This window comes from Chenopodium album, chromosome 2, assembly GCF_948465745.1.
Source record: "Chenopodium album chromosome 2, dcCheAlbu1.1, whole genome shotgun sequence".
Lineage (NCBI taxonomy): Eukaryota > Viridiplantae > Streptophyta > Magnoliopsida > Caryophyllales > Amaranthaceae > Chenopodium > Chenopodium album.
In genome coordinates this window covers 7,292,303-7,308,546 of record NC_137835.1, presented here as the reverse complement: position 1 = coordinate 7,308,546, position 16,244 = coordinate 7,292,303, and the positions used below count along the sequence as shown (strand labels likewise).

At 34.7% G+C, this 16,244-nt stretch overlaps 3 protein-coding genes across 3 annotated transcripts; 1 reads left to right on the top strand and 2 right to left on the bottom strand.

Moving 5' to 3' along the window:
- Positions 1 to 573: 573 nt before the first annotated feature.
- LOC145594872 (flavin-containing monooxygenase FMO GS-OX-like 4) lies at positions 574 to 3,918 on the top strand. Its single transcript, XM_081651221.1, has 8 exons — positions 574 to 916; positions 1,350 to 1,613; positions 1,708 to 1,778; positions 2,200 to 2,352; positions 2,478 to 2,560; positions 2,687 to 2,822; positions 2,939 to 3,112; positions 3,511 to 3,918. Exons 1-8 carry the CDS (start codon positions 586 to 588, stop codon positions 3,727 to 3,729), a joined length of 1,431 nt encoding a protein of 476 aa, XP_081507347.1. The 5' UTR covers positions 574 to 585; the 3' UTR covers positions 3,730 to 3,918.
- Positions 3,919 to 4,958: 1,040 nt separating this feature from the next.
- LOC145581587 (protein RGF1 INDUCIBLE TRANSCRIPTION FACTOR 1-like) lies at positions 4,959 to 6,603 on the bottom strand. The gene is made up of 5 exons (XM_081638605.1): positions 6,478 to 6,603; positions 6,184 to 6,390; positions 6,006 to 6,080; positions 5,728 to 5,874; positions 4,959 to 5,625 (listed from the first exon to the last, which is right to left on the bottom strand). Exons 1-5 carry the CDS (start codon positions 6,478 to 6,480, stop codon positions 5,257 to 5,259), a joined length of 801 nt encoding a protein of 266 aa, XP_081494731.1. The 5' UTR covers positions 6,481 to 6,603; the 3' UTR covers positions 4,959 to 5,256.
- Positions 6,604 to 8,773: 2,170 nt separating this feature from the next.
- Positions 8,774 to 9,710, bottom strand: LOC145581576 (MLP-like protein 31). The gene is made up of 2 exons (XM_081638596.1): positions 9,443 to 9,710; positions 8,774 to 9,106 (listed from the first exon to the last, which is right to left on the bottom strand). The coding sequence occupies exons 1-2, from the start codon at positions 9,627 to 9,629 to the stop codon at positions 8,838 to 8,840; spliced, it is 456 nt and encodes a 151-aa protein (XP_081494722.1). The 5' UTR covers positions 9,630 to 9,710; the 3' UTR covers positions 8,774 to 8,837.
- Between the last annotated feature and the right edge of the window lie 6,534 nt (positions 9,711 to 16,244).

Sequence of the window (16,244 nt, the reverse complement as noted above, 5' to 3'; positions counted from 1 at the left end):
AATTGTATAAATAGGTGCTACGTATTCAATATGTAATTTATGTTTAATACTTATATTTTATTACTCAGCTCCGTAATATGCAATCCTTTCAAAATTATATACAAGCATAAATACATCTTTTAAAATTGGTGTAATTTATTCTTGGTGTTACATCTATTATTTTACTTAATATTTATTTTAATTTTTGTTACTCATAATTTGTAACTCGAAAAATGTGTCATGTCAAAAATATACGTCAAAAGAAGCAAATACTACTAGGATGAATAGAAGAAACACCAAAAAAAACCTACGATTGAACAGAAAATTAAGGATGATAAATTACAAGTTACAACAAATTCTAAAATAAGAGTTGTCATTGATTTATGTTAGTTTTAAATCAGTAATTTATAAGATTAGTAAACAAAAATCTAATGCTATTACTTTATGTACTCCAGAACAAAATAGTATTCTATCCAAAATATTTTAGCGTACAAACAAATTTCTTGTTGGACTAATTTATTTTGAGAGAAATTTAATAATATGACAATTGACAAATGACAACCACAAATTAAAGGTATTTTATCCTTGTACTCCTCCTTGATTACGATGATAAAATTAAACACATTATCATTTCATCAAGGTTCTACGATCCCAATGACGCCAATCCAGCTGACGCCCAAGAAAGTCGCCGTAGTTGGCGGCGGCGCAGCTGGCTTAGTGGCGGCACGGGAGCTTCGAAGAGAGGGTCATAAGGTGGTCGTGTTCGAGCGTGGGCCCCAACTGGGTGGAACCTGGGTCTACTCGCCGGAGGTTGAGTCTGACCCACTTGGTCTCGACCCTACTCGGAAAATCGTTCATTCTAGCCTCTACAGTTCTCTCCGCACCAATCTTCCCAGAGAAGTTATGGGTTTTCGTGATTTTCCCTTTGTTGCTTCTGGTATGTAACTCTCTTTCTCTCTAATGTAATGAATAATGATTCAAATGCTAGAATTTGATTATTTCAACAGTGTTTATTCAAATGCTATGTTTTGTTTGATTGAATTGGTAATTACTAAATAGGTTAAGTTTTTCGAATTGGGGCATTGTTTTATCCAGTTTAATGACACACTCAGCTGCAAAATGCTTGCACTCAGTACATCTTGTAAAGTGAAATCTTTGATATATGAACCCTAGGAAAATTTATGAGATTGATGAATACCAGTGTCCATACAATACTTTTAAAGTGAATTGGTGATTGAATGAACTTTGCGCAAAATATACATCTTAATAGGAGTGTATTATATGATGGAAAAATAGGCTTTAAGATATACGGAGATTGTATCTATAATTACTAGACATATTGTTGATGGGTTATGCTGGTCTTCTTGCAGGAAAGGCGGACAGAGATTCACGGAGGTTTCCAGGTCATCAAGAGGTGTTGAGATATTTAGAGGACTTTGCTAATGAGTTTAGGTTACACGAGTTGGTTCGTTATCAGACAGAGGTGTGTCATGTTGGTTTGGAGACTGAAGGTATTTGGAAGGTGAAATCTAGGATGCAAGTTGGAAATGATGGTAGTGAATTTGATGAAACTTATGATGCTGTGGTTGTTTGTAATGGACATTATACTGAACCACGGGTTGCTGAAATTCCAGGTACTTTATTGACTGCTACTGTTGGCTCCCTTTTTATATTAAAGATCTTGATAGTTTTCTCATTGTATATTTTCATATGATTTATAATTTGCAGGCATTGAGCATTGGCCAGGGAAGCAAATACATAGCCACAATTATCGTCTTCCTGAGCCCTATCGGGACCAAGTATGTGCCTTGTTTTCTATTTTATTTGGTTGTGTTCTCTTTGTACCTTCAAATCTATGGGGTGATAGCGTTTATGCATATGAAGTCTTTTTTGTTATTCAATAAAATGCCTTGCAGCATTCTTTGCAATGAACTCTGTCATGCTTTATACTTGTAATTTAAGCTCACCTGATGTCCTGATGTACGTTCTTCCATAGACCATAGAGAGGTTGTTGAGCTGATTTACATGCTGTCAGAACTTGGCTTCCTGAATCCTGTTTGGGAACGCCAGTGTTCCTTGCTATTGTGATCAAAGCGTAGTGAGCTTTTGTATCAGTAGGAAGAAAGAAAAGCATATTGGGCCCCTCCTTTTCCCCCTTTGTTGGAGTAACTTGCTTTGCTAATAATTCTGATTTTGGCAATGTATTTCTGCTTTTACCAGGTTATAGTCCTGATAGGGAGTTCTGCAAGTGCTGTCGATATATGCAGGGACCTTGCTAAATTTGCCAAAGAAGTCCATGTAGTATCTAGATCAAAACCAGAAGGAAGTTTCGGAAAGCAGCCTGGTTCTGATAACTTGTGGCTCCATCCAATGGTAAAAGCACTTACCTAGGGTAAGATATAGATGGCCATCATTGGAAAGTATGTCGATGGCATTGTTTGTCCCTTCTGAAGGGGATTAGCTGATAGCTTGCCATTCTAACAGAAACAATTATGCAGATAGAAAGAGCCCATGAAGATGGTAGAGTCACATTTCAAGATGGAAGTGTGGTGCTTGCACAAGTCATTCTCCACTGCACGGGGTATTTTGAAACTCTCTAGATTCTCTTATTACTTGTATTTTTTTTGTACAAAAAAAAAAAAAATAAAAAAATTAAGCAACAAGCAGTATATCACTATATAGTAATTTATCTGCAACATTCTTTCAGCTACAAGTATCATTTCCCTTTTCTTCATAACATTGGTGCCGTAAATGTCGATGATAATCGCGTGGGGCCACTGTACAAGCATGTATTTCCACCTGCATTAGCCCCAGGGATCTCTTTTGTTGGCCTCCCATGGAAGGTAAGAATTTCTCCTGGTATTGTTTTTTGTTGTGGACTTGTGTCTCTTGGGGGATCATGGTCTCATTGCCAGATGGTTGGACCAATTAAGTAAGAATTTCTGAATATTGGCGACAGGTTGTCCCTTTTATTCTCTTTGAACTTCAAAGTAGGTGGATAGCAGGTGCTTTATCAGGTCGGATATCCCTCCCGTCAGAAGAGAAGATGATGGAAGATATAGAATCTTACTACTCAAAATTGGATGCTGCAGGAGTTCCAAAGCATTATACTCATAACATTAGTGATCATCAGGTAAATTTTGCATTTCCATAACTTATGAATGCTTGCTCATAGTCGCAGACGCACTAAAAATATAGTGCTATGCTACCGTGTTTGCAAACTATTGATCATCTTGTGAATTTCTCTTTTGTTTACATAGTATTTAATTTGAAGTTGGCTAATGGAAATCGAGGCTTGCAGAAGTCTCTTTTGCATGTCTTTAAGCTCAATAGATATTGTCCCCTGTGCTTGTATGTTTCAAACTCCTCTTTCCTTGGTCGTCGTCGCCCTTTCCTCCTTCATTCATCTTCATGATCCATTCAGATACTAGTCAACAGCCAACCTGGACATTTACTTGATTTTGATATGGAATTTCTAAATACCTCATCCCTATAAAATACTGCATATCTGACTGACTAAAATCCTGGCAGTTTGATTATGATGATTGGCTTGCTACGGAGATTGCTAGCCCTCTCATCGAGGAATGGAGAAAGGGAATGTATCGTGCAGCTAGCCTCCGCAGGAGAGCTAAACCAGAGACGTACCGTGATGAATGGGACGATGAAGACTGGAAATCGCAAGCCTATGAAGATTTTAAGCAATACTTTCCTGTCGAAAGCAGTACTGTGATTGCCTCTTCGGCACTTTGATTCAAACTTTGGTACAGAATTATTGACTCAAGATGGTTCATGTCATACATGTCTTCCTAAAAGAAAAAATAACCAGCATTGGCATCAAAACATATACTTAGTACGTACCACGGTACCAGCATGAATATAATTTTTCCATACTTGCATAGATAATAAAATTTGTTTTGTCTTTTGCATTTTTCTGCAATAGCCGAGTTTGTTAGCATATGACATATGTGGCTATGTGCATTGTGCTTTAATGTTATTTGTAATGGAGTAAATGAAGGCAGTAAAACAAACCAAATTCTGAAAACATTATTAATTCAAATCCAGTTCACGTATAAATCTGCTTTTTGGTAAGAGGCTTTTAAAGGCCCCACTTATAGATGCTGTGATCCAACTAGGCCCACAATTTGGGGTCTTGGGCCTTTTTTTTTTCTGTCCAGTCCCTACTCAAGTACTGATTACTAGCCAAACCCAGCTATTTAGTACCACTAGTATCAATCATTTTTCCTTTTTTTTTTTTACTTTTCTGTTTTGTTGGGTCTTGGGCTGGGACACTGGGTCCATTAGGGAAGTAAGGGTGTGGACCCTTCACTTATCACAAATTATAAAGATCGTTATTTATTTAAGTTGCAATTTTTTTTCTCAATAAATGTTGCATTTTCTTGCATCAGAGAGTCAAGAATTTATAATTAAATGATTCAATACGAGTCTCGCAATGTCACTCAACCGTCTTTTTTAACCTAGTGATGTGTAACAAGAAAACTCTTAAAAGTCATTACAACACTAGTACTCACGTAAATATCACATTATACGGAGTAATATTTTATCATTTTGTGTAGTCATAAAAGCTAAAATGACTAATGTTATAAATTACTCCGTATAAAATGTATTGATCACGTCTTGAGAATAATAGTTGATATATCGAGAAAAGTGATAGTTCCAAAATGAGGTACAAAATGATCCAAGTGTATGTTCATTACTTCACTTAAAATCACAATAAGGCTACACATATTAGCATGCTTCCTAGAATCCAAGATTCATAAGCTAAATAAAGAAACCATAGTAAAATTGTTGATCCCCATACTCATCAAGACATAAAAAAAGAAACCATTCTAAAATCAAAGAAACCAACATTTAATATGGTAAAAAGAAGCATTAATGCAGTAACAAGAATAATCAAAAGTAGTAATATAAGTAAAGATTATAGTTCAACCACTAATAACAATCTACCGTACCATACCATGTGATAAAACAAAGGTAAAACTCTCCAAAATCAAAGATTGAGTTAATTTTCTATCCAAGTATCTTGTGGAAAATTACTATACCTATTCAAATTAGCTGCCCTATTCATTTTAAATCCCCAAATCAGTAAATATTTCTTTTTAACCTCATCTACAAAATTGGGAAAGTAACAAAAATTTACTCCCCTCTACCTAAAAATAGTAAAACCCTTTACTGAAAAACAAACCAATAATTTCCCTCTTGACAATTTTCCTTTTTTTTTTTTTGTTTTTTGTGTTCAGAAACTTCAGTTTCAGGCTTTCAGCAGAGAGGAGACCGGTTTGGCACCCCCTTTTTCCTCCGGTTCAGAGAATTGTGACTGTGTTCAACCGGTTCAGCTAACTGGCGACACGCTGAATCAACAGAATTAGGGCGGTTCGAACCGGGTCGAGCCAAACCAGTGAGATTACTGCGCCTTTTCCTGACAATTTCTGTAGTTGCAGTGCAAAGTAGAGCAGTTCGAAGGTCATTGCTTGAAGTTGAACCGGATGATGTTGGAATTGAACCGGACGAGTCAAGGACTGATTCAGGTGTTACTACTTGAAACTCGTCAATGTCTGAAAATCCCAACATTTTGTGGTCTGATACGTTGATTCTTAAGCTCCCTTGTGTTGATATTATATGCTCCACCTTCAATAATTTCAACAAACCAAAAATTAACATAATTGGAATAAAAATAATATCAAAATTAAAATTCAGGAGAAAGGAAAAAAAAAATTTGAATACGAGTACCTTGCAAGAGAGACAGCAGAAAAGGAAGGGTTCTTGTAGAGAGCGATTGCAGGTGAAGCAGCAATTCCCAGAACTTGGGCTTCTGTTGAATCGAGATTTTGGCCTTTGTCTTAAAAATACCACTTTTGCACTGTTTGTTATGTATCCCTTTTTATCATAATACAATTCAAACCCAGAAAAAAAAAAAAAAACAAATTGAATCAGATTCATAATTTGAGATAAACTAAAACTAAATAATTGAATCAGTGTTTATTTCTGGGTAAATTGAAAAGACTTACTTGAATACCAGAGCAATCCATGAGTTTTTCAGCATCAGACAATTTAAGAACATCATTGTAAACGTATCTTCTTGCCTATAAATCAATTTCATATTAAAAAAAAAATCAACAATTTAATTCAAAAAAAAAGAGGAAATTGAATGAAAAAAAAAGGTGTTTTTGAATGAATAAAAAGAACCTGAAGAAGGACATGTTTGCGGTGGCGAAAGAGGCATTTAGGACAAAGACTAGTGCAGCAATCAAAGCAGAAAAGGTTTTTCTCAGATTTCTTATCAGCAGCAGAAGAAGAAGAAGAAGAAGAAGAATCAGAATGAAGCAAACATGGCTCAAAGAATTTCTCATGAAGCAGAGCATCCAACCATGTCGGAATTGAACGAAGACCCACCTGATAAAATTCAACAAATAAGCATTTAATCCAATATTAAAACCATAAACGAACAAAGTAAAATAGAATAATTAAAGAAAGACCCACCATAATTTAGAATTAGAAAAACAGAGCACTCCGTATTAGAAGAGAGAAAGAGAAATGGAAATCAGAAATGGTGTGTGTGTGTGTTTGATTGTGGGAGAGTGAGTACTAGTAGAGTGAGTGAGTGAGTGAGCAGTCTCGCAGTGTACGAAAAGGAATTGTCGTATTATGGGCAGATTTTGTGATTTTCTCTCTCCTCTTTTCTTTTCTCATGTTGGCAGAAGCTGCACTAGTGCACTAACGGGGTTGCTCTGCCAACTGCAATGCTGGGAGGGATTTGTATTTTGCCTACTCTGCTTTTGCCACCATTCTTTGCCTTTTCATTTTCATTTTTCATGACTCATCTTCTTTATTGTTTTTTTAACTGTATTTATCTTCTTATAGTACGGACTTATATTTAATCCTTACCCATTTCCAAAGTTTTTGCATCACTCTACGTGTAAGTTTTATGTAAAAATCATATTCCTTAATCCAGAGTCTATTAGATTAAGTAAATTGAATTTGAGTCTCATTTATACTTAGAAAAGTTGATGAGAAAACTCTCTCAATATTTCGAATTTAGCTGATTGATTCAGATGAAACAACTTGCCTATTAGCTATAGTATAAGGCAAAAAAAAAAAAAAAAAAAAAAATTGCTTATTAGCTAATTCAAACACCTGTTGATTGACCTATTTTTTTTATCACATGTTTAATAATATTTAGCATTTCTAGCTTTTATATACGCTACTAATAAGGAATTTTGATAAGAATTTTGACAAATTTGGAGGCACACACAAAATAGAGTACAAAGAGTATAATAATTATATTATATTCGAAGTATTATTAACTAAACAAGTTATCTATTGTCGTTAACTCGTTATATAATGTTTGGCTATATTGGGTATTGATTCATCTATTTCACGGAGGATAATTGTTCTTTAAAATCAGAATCTACCGAGAAGAAATTGGGTATGATTAAGCTTCTCTGCTATTGAGTATATGACTACAAACATATTGTCATGTTTATCTTGCTAGTGAGGTACAATTAATTAGCTTGTAGCCTTAATTATTACGGAGTACGTATCATTTTTACTATATGGACCAGGAACTCAGGAAGAGACCAAATGCCAGATATAGGCATTTCGAAATCTGATTGGATATAGCATGCAACATTTATATGCTTAGTAGAGAGGGCCTAAAGTCCATTAAAAAAACTCACCTACCCCATAAAAATTGGGCCTGTTAAGTGAGGTCTTTAGTCTATCAGGGGCTATCACTTTTTTTTTTTTTATTATTATTATTTTTTTAAAGTCGAATGCATAAGCTTAAGGTGAGACTCATAACAACTACACCAAGTAGGCAAGTATTATTTAGGGTATGTTCTGATTTACTGAACTAAGCTGAACTGATTTGAGCTGAACTAAACTGAATATTCTAAGAGAGAAGGAAATTGGAAACTGAACTGATTAGAGCAGAACTGAACTGAACGGATTGGAGTTGAACTGAAAATAAGCCGAAGAGAATAAACTCTTAGTTTTTCATCTTTATTTTATAAGGTTTATATTAGTTATATAATACAACTCCAAGTGCATTAATGCATTATGTTGAATACTACATACTTAAAAAAAAAAAAAATAGAGATCGAGGGTATGTTCACATTTACTGAACTGATCTGATTGTAGCTGAATTGAACTAAACTGAATTGAGCTGAAATGAAAATTTTATGAGAGAAGAAAATTAAGAGTTGAACTGAACTGAAATGAAATTAAGCTGAAGTAAACAGGCCCTGAGTGATAGCTCGGGTGGTTAAGTTAGAGTTTTCCTCCCGGTTTCAGGAGATCTTGATAGAGTATAAAACATATTCATGGGCTTCAACCATCAGCTTAAGCTTTTGGTTGAGATGGTCGACTAACATCGTAGTAGAGCCAGCGTGACACAAAGGTCACGGGTTTGAATCTCATCCGCCCCTCCTTCAAAAGTGGAATTAATTTGCACCAAGTATGGGTGGGCCTGTGTTGCATCCACATTTCAAGCCTAAAGGGCCTTGAGGTTCGGGAAAATTTTGTTTCCATTCCAACAGCGACGAAGAAGTAGAAGAAGCAACGGCGTGTGATCGGAGTACTAAACCAATTAATCACAAGTCAAACAGTTGAAGAGCCAACTTCCAGACAGTACAATTCATCAATTAATCACAATTCAACTCTTTTATTAATGTTATGATACAATAGCTTACACACTCCAAATGAAACATATAAACTCATTTCTTTGTTTGACACTTGATAAGCAAATACGAAATTCTTGTATATCATAACATGCACACAATAGCAACACACCAATACCAAATAACAGAAATACACATTTGTTGGAATAAATTCATGAATCATCATTCGTTCAAGTGATGGGCCTCAATATCTCTTGTCATTCCAATAATGAAGTCCATGAGTTTAACTGGGTAAGGCCCAAAGTCTTCAAACTTCTCAAACTCAACAGCCCACTTAACTGCAGTGATTGCACCCCTGTCCACCACCTCGAGGGTTACTACGAAACTTTTGTACTCTTTTAAAAGTGAACCTTCTATTATTTTGAATCTCACTAACTTGTTCTTCTCATCTATAGCTTCAACTACCACTTTGGCCTCACATTTTTCCCCATCTGCAATAACGCAAAAGCAAACACATTTTAAACATAGATATAAATTTGTGAGAGGTGACGGTTGGATGGTTCAATAAGGTCTTTCATCTTACCTTATAAAAATAAAATAAACCTTTGATTCTTTTTCGGTTAAAAACCTAAAAGTTAGTACTTCTACTCTGTTATACGAGGATATAATGATACGAGTATATATAGTACTCTATATGCATGTTATTATTTCAACATCTACTCCGTATTATTGATGAACAAACTTCATGTACAAATACTACGTATTTATAAAGTGGGGAGTTTATAGTTAAATAATTGTGAAGCAAAAAGTTTGCATTTAAATATTACCAACGGAGTATTTCCAGAAAATGACAGAGTTAGGCTTGCCAAATTCTCCCTCATGCACGTCGCAGCTATGGATTTTATGAGGAGTGATGTTGGAGATATGATGAGGTTTGTTACCAAACAATTCATGAAACACATCTCCTGATGACTTGATATCAACTTCAACTTCCATCTTCACTAATACTCCCATATTTGATGATCGAATATATGTGAAAGAATAAATAAATGAAGATTGTTGTATGTTATTGCTTGTATTGGCTATATTATTGCCTAATGCCTATTTAAAGAAGTTTATATTGGTGACCCCTTGAAGCTTATAAAATTATGTATTATTTTCTACAGTAATTTGTCTTCAATAATAGCCTAATTTCTTATTAATTTGTTCTACAACTCTAGACCTACCAAGATTTACAAGATCCATAAACAAATAAATAAATCCATAAAACCATGACGTCTCACCTTCAATTATTTTACAATACACTAGATCGACTCAATTGTTACAACAATATTGTATATAGTGTTTATTTCTTGAATAATATTTCGTATAAATCAAGAATTTACGTAATTACTCCCAAAATCGATCAGCAACTATGTTATTGATTTTCGATAATATAATAGTCACTACTATGTAGTACATACCTCTTTTATCCAGGCTAGAACTAAACTTGAATTTGAATTATTAAATATGATAACTAAATTCATCAAGAAAGAAACTTTATTTTTTTGTTACACACTAATTAATTTATTGGTTTTATGTTGTTGCACAAGATCAATCAATAATCCTTATAGGCTCGTATCCACGCTAGTAGCCTAGTATACAACTATACACTATGTTAGTAATGTACTGTAATGGCTGAATTATGCTAATTTAGTGATGTCAAATTAATTTACAGCTATCTGCAAAGCCCAACGCATTAAATCACTAATCAAAGTTCTTTTCTTTTTTTTCCACATTTAGATTATATTATACTAACACCTACTATTGTTTAAAAATACAGTTACATGATTCATGTGGTTGTCTTCCTGTGATAATATACGTGTATAGTCTGTATACTATTCATGCAAATTAAATCTTGCTGAAGGATGCTTAATCAATGATATACGTCTTCAATGCATTGTTAACCATAAATGACTAACATGACCCACTTAATAAATTCAGATAACATTATAAATTATTCACTGAATCAAATCATCAATACGTCTTCAAATCGTGACTTTCGATGAGGATCTGAATGATTGATTAAATAAACCATAGAAATTCAAGACTTTATATTACTCCTACTCCAAATTATTGATAACTAGACCAATTGACATATTTAGGTCAAAGTTTTACCACATGAGCTCAGTTGAGCATTAACTTTTTTAGTCACTAACTCTCACTAGAGCAGCTAAGGCACGCGCGTCCGCACACCATAACTAGTCACGTCTCGGGAACTCTTTCGATTTGTCTGTTGCTGGTAACAATAATAAAGGTAAATATGTAAACATGCAATTTTAGGGGTAGGTATAAATGTTTGTACACTGTCATTAAGAGTTAATAAAGAAACAATTAATATTATTGAGGACAAATAAGTAGGTATATATTTTAGAGAGTATAATAGTCCAAACACTATTCATAAGAGTCATCTCAAACTTTTTGAAAGAAGGGTTTTTAAAGTAGGGATATATGGCTATATCAACTAATCTAATATATAAAAATTTAAAAATGTATTATTTCGACGACCAATAAATAAAGTGATTTACATTTTATTTTAGAATAAAAAAATTCAATCGTCTCATCAGCAAAATTCACCAATGAGATTTGAGGGTTTAATCTCAAGTAAAGTAGGTAAAAAAACTACAAATAGTGGTTTAGTATTAAAATTATTTTAAGTAGAAAACAAAAAATATATCTTTTCACATTATTAACTACTTTTTATCCTAATATCTGACCAATGAGATAACAAAACTACAATTTATATATTTTAATAAACGTCATTTTCAGATAACTAATCTCAACAGATAAAGTCGCATAATAATTACATCAAAAAAAAAAAAAAAAACCTTTTCTAATTGGCAATAGTAATTTTATTGAAATATTATAGCAGGGTCTAATTGACAAAAACTAATCATCTAGCGTTTATAAGAAACCAAGCTTACTTGATGGAGTTGGTGTGAAACTCAATTCATGACTTTAAAATCACATATTCGAGCCCCACCAAGTGCATTTGCTTGGGTGTAGGAGTTCCCTTAGTTGTTATGCAACTTTTTGTATCATGTATAACATTCCAAGAGATCACACATAATCCTCAAATGAATTTGATTTGCGGGGTTTCCCTTACTCTCTTTTCTCTACTCTCACACATTGACTTATTTGGGATTACTTAGCCTATGACTATATGAGAGCTGAGAGTATAAGAAATGTCGGTTTAGTAAGGTTGATTCATAAATAAAAAGTCATATGGCTTCTACAAAGAGATTTATATCTAATAAATACATGACAATAGAAAAAAAAAATAATAATAAAAAATTCTTTCAGCAGAGTAACGATCGATGCTGTAAATTGTACATTTTTCATGCCCTATTACATATCGTTATGATTTACGTACAATCTTCTTCAACGAGGGTGTTTATCGATCTGTTGTAGACGTGAAGAAAATTTTCGTTTGATTCATCTGATTGTAATCGAAGGATTAACTTCTTGTTTCGATCTCACACAAATCTTTACCTATGAAATAAATTGTACGATACCATGCTAAAATCAAAAAACAAAAACAAAGTCGTAGGTGCACTTAATACATTCAAATCCAATATAGGTAAAAATGTCAATTCTGGTAAACGGGTCAAGTTTTGGTCGGGTAAGAGTGGGTCGGGTCAACTCGGGCCGAGTCAATTCGGATTAATTCCATAACCTATGCAGCTCGGGTTTGGGTTGGATCATGCTTGAGTCGGGTCACGTCGGGTCATACATCTTATCAAGTTTGGGTCGGGTTAATTAATAACAGGTCGAGTTACATTTGGGTCAGGTGAACAATAGGTCAGGTTTAATTCGGGTTTTCACGGGTTAGGGTAATTCTCGGGTTTGAGTCGGGTTCAGTTCAAGTCAATAATTTGCGGGTTAGAATCAGGTCGGGTCATTCTCGAGTTTGAGTCAGGTTCGGTTCAAGTCAATAATTTGCGGGTTATAATCAGGTCGGGTCATTTTCAAGTCGGGTCATTCTCGGGTTCAAGTCGGGTTCGATTCATGTAAATAATTTGCGGGTTATAATCAGGTTGGGTCATTTCCAAGTCGGGTCATTCTCGGATTCAAGTCGGGTATTTCCTTTGACTATAATATATATGGAAATATACTAGGAAACTATAGTCTATAATTTAGGAAGATAATTATCTCCTTTGACCATACAACAAACATATACTATATTTAACTCTTAAATTTGAGGATGATGCTCCTTTCTTTTGCTCGCCTGTACCGAGGTCTCCCTAAACAAAATGTTTTGATCAAAAATAATAAGGTGGTCTAAATTACATTTAAGGTGATTTAAAATCGGGTCAGGAATAATTTGGGTTGAATTTAGGCCGGGTCAATAACAAGTCGTGTTAATTTCGAGTCGAGTTAGCAACAGATCGGGTTGAATTTTTGGGTCGGGTAAGTAATAGGTGTGGTAAAATTTGGGTCGGGTCAATAACAGGTCAAGTTTAATTAGGGTCAGGTCAATAACAAGTCGGGTTGATTTCGGGTCGCGTCGGGTTTGTAACAAGTTGGGTTAAATTCGGGTCAGGTTAAGAACGGGTCGGGTTGATTTCAGGTCAGGTTATTAACAAGTCGGGTTTAATTTTAGGTTTTGACGAGTTAAAACGGGTTTGGGTCAATTTCGGTTCAACCCGGGTTCGGTGCAAGTTGTTTAAATTGGCCGTTGTAAACCGGTAAATCAGTGCAAGTTGTAAACTGATAAATTGGCCGTTTAAAGGAAAATTGGATGGTTCCACCTACCCAATTGGACTCCCGGAGGATATTAGGGACCATGTTAAACATTTCGGCAATTTTTATTCCTAGCAAAAAAAGTCAAAAATTTCCAAAATTGAAGGCTAATGTCCACGCTTTTTGCTAAATTTTGGAGGTTTCAGGGCCCAGTGTCGCAAAGTCTTGAGATTTTAGGGAATACATCTGGGGTCATAAAGTGCCGTTTGGAACCATATATGATCATTATATGTTGTCATAGATGTTCGTGGTAGGCTTGAGTTAATGAAATCGGTGCAAGTTGTAAACCTGTAAATTGGTCGTTTGAAGGCTAATTGGATGATTTCACCCACCCAATTGGAGTATAGGAGGATATTAGGGACCATGGTAAAAAATTTCGGCAATTTTTTTTCCGGACGAAAAAAAGTTAAAAAATTCTAAAATTGAATGCTAATATCCACGCTTTTTGAGAAATTTTGTAGGTTTCAGGGCCCGGTGTCGAAAAGACTTGAGATTTTAGGGGATACATCTCGGGATCATATAATTCCGTTTGGAACCATATGTAATCATTATATGTTGTCATAAATGTTCATGGTAGGCTTGATTTAATGAAATTGGTGCATATTGTAAATCAGTGAATTGGCCGTTTAAAGGAGAATTAGATGGTTGCACCCACCCAATAGGACTCCCAGAGGGTATTATTAGGGACCATGGTAAAAATTTTGGAAATTTTTATTTTCAGACGAAAAAAGTCAAAAAATTACAAAATTGAAGGCTAATATCTTTGTTTTTTGAGAAATTTTGGAGGTTTCGGGGCTCGGTGTCGAAAAGGCTTAAGATTTTAGGGGATACATCTCGAGGTCATATAAATTCGTATGGAACCATATATGATCATTATATGTTGTCATAAATGTTCGTGGTAGGCTTGAATTAATTAAATCGGTGGAAGTTGTAAATCGGTAAATTGGCCGTTTAAAGGAAAATTAAATGGTTCCACCCACTCAATTGAACTGCCAGAGGGTATTAGGGATCATGGTAAACATTTCGGCAATTTTTATTTCCGAACAAAAAAGAGTTAAAAAATTCCAAAATTGAAGCCTAATATCTACGCTTTTTGAGAAATTTTTGAGGTTTTGGGGCCTGGTGTCTAAAAGTTTTGAAATTTTAGGAAATACATTTCGGGGTCATCTAATATCGTTTAGAATCATATATGATCATTATTTGTTGTGATAAATGTTCGTTGTAGGCTTGAGTAAATGTAATCGATGCAAGTTGTAAACCGAGAACTCGGCTGTTTTAAGGCAAATTGGATCTAGGTGGACTCCCGGAGGGTATTAAGGACCATTGTAAACATTATGACAATTTTTATTTTTGGGCGAAAAAGTCAAAAAAATCCAAAATTGAAGTCAAATATCCATGCATTTTGAGAAATTATGTACGTTTCGGGGACCGGTGTCGAAGAGTCTTGAAATTCTAGGGGATTAATCTCAGGGTCATATAATACCGTTTGGAACCATATATGATCATATATATTGTCATAAATGTTCGTGGTAGGCTTGAGTTAATGAAATCAGTGCAAGTTGTAAATCAGTGCAAGTTCCACCCACCTAATTGGACTCCCGGATCGGAGGGTATTAGGGATCATGGTAAACATTTCGGAAATTTTTATTTTCCGGCGAAAAAAGTCAATAAATTCCAAAAATGAAGTCTAATAATACACGCTTTTGAGAAATTTGGTGTTGAAATGTCTTGAATTTTTTAAGAATACATCTCGGGGTCATATAATGTCATTTGGAACCATATATGATCATTATTTGTTGTTATAAGTGTCCGTGGTAGGCCTGAGTTAACGAAATCATTACAAGTTGTAAACCGGTAAATTGGTCGTTTAAAGACAATTTGAATGGTTTCACCCACCCAATTAGACTCTCGGGGGGTATTAGGCACCAGGGTAAACATTTTGTTAATTTGTATTTCCGGTTGAAAAAAAGACAAAAAAATTCCAAAATTGAAGGCTAATATCCACGCTTTTGAGAAATTTCGAAAGTTTCGTGGCCCGTTGTCGAAAAGAAATGAGATTTTATGGGATACATCTCGAGGTCATATAATGCATGCCGTTTGAAACCATAAATGACCATTTATTATATGTTGTCATAAATGTTCGTGGTAAGCTTGAGTTAAAGAAATCGGTGCAAAATGTGAACCGGTAAGTTGGCCGTTTAAAAGCAAATTGAATGATTCCACCCACCCAATTGGACTCCCGGAGGGTATTAGGGACCAAGGTAAACATTTTGGCAATTTTTATTTACGGGCGAAAAAAGTCAAAAATTCCAAAATTGAAGGCTAATATCCACGATTTTTGAGAAATTTTTGAGGTTTCAGCACCTGGTGTTGAAAAGCCTTGATATTTTTGGGGATACATCTCGGAGTCATATAATGCCGTTTGGAACCATATATAATCATTATATGTTGTTATAAACGTTTGTGGTAGGCTTGAGTTAATGAAATCGGTGCAAGTTGTAAACCAGTAAATTGGTTGTTTAAAGGCAAGTTGGATTGTTCTACTCACCCAATTGGAGTCCTAAAGTGTATTAGGGACCATGGTAAACATTTCGGCAATTTTTATTTCCGTGAGAAAAAAGTAAAAAAATTCCAAAATTTAAGACTAATCCACACGTTTTGCGAAATTTTGAAGGTTTCGGAGCTTGGTGTCGAAAAGTCTTGAAATTCTAGGCAATAAATCTCGGGGTCATATAATTCCATTTGGAACCATATATGATCATTATATGTTGTCATAAATGTTCGTGGTTAGGCTTGAGTTTGTGAAATCAGTTTAAGTTGTAAACCGGTAAATTGGCCGTTTCCAGG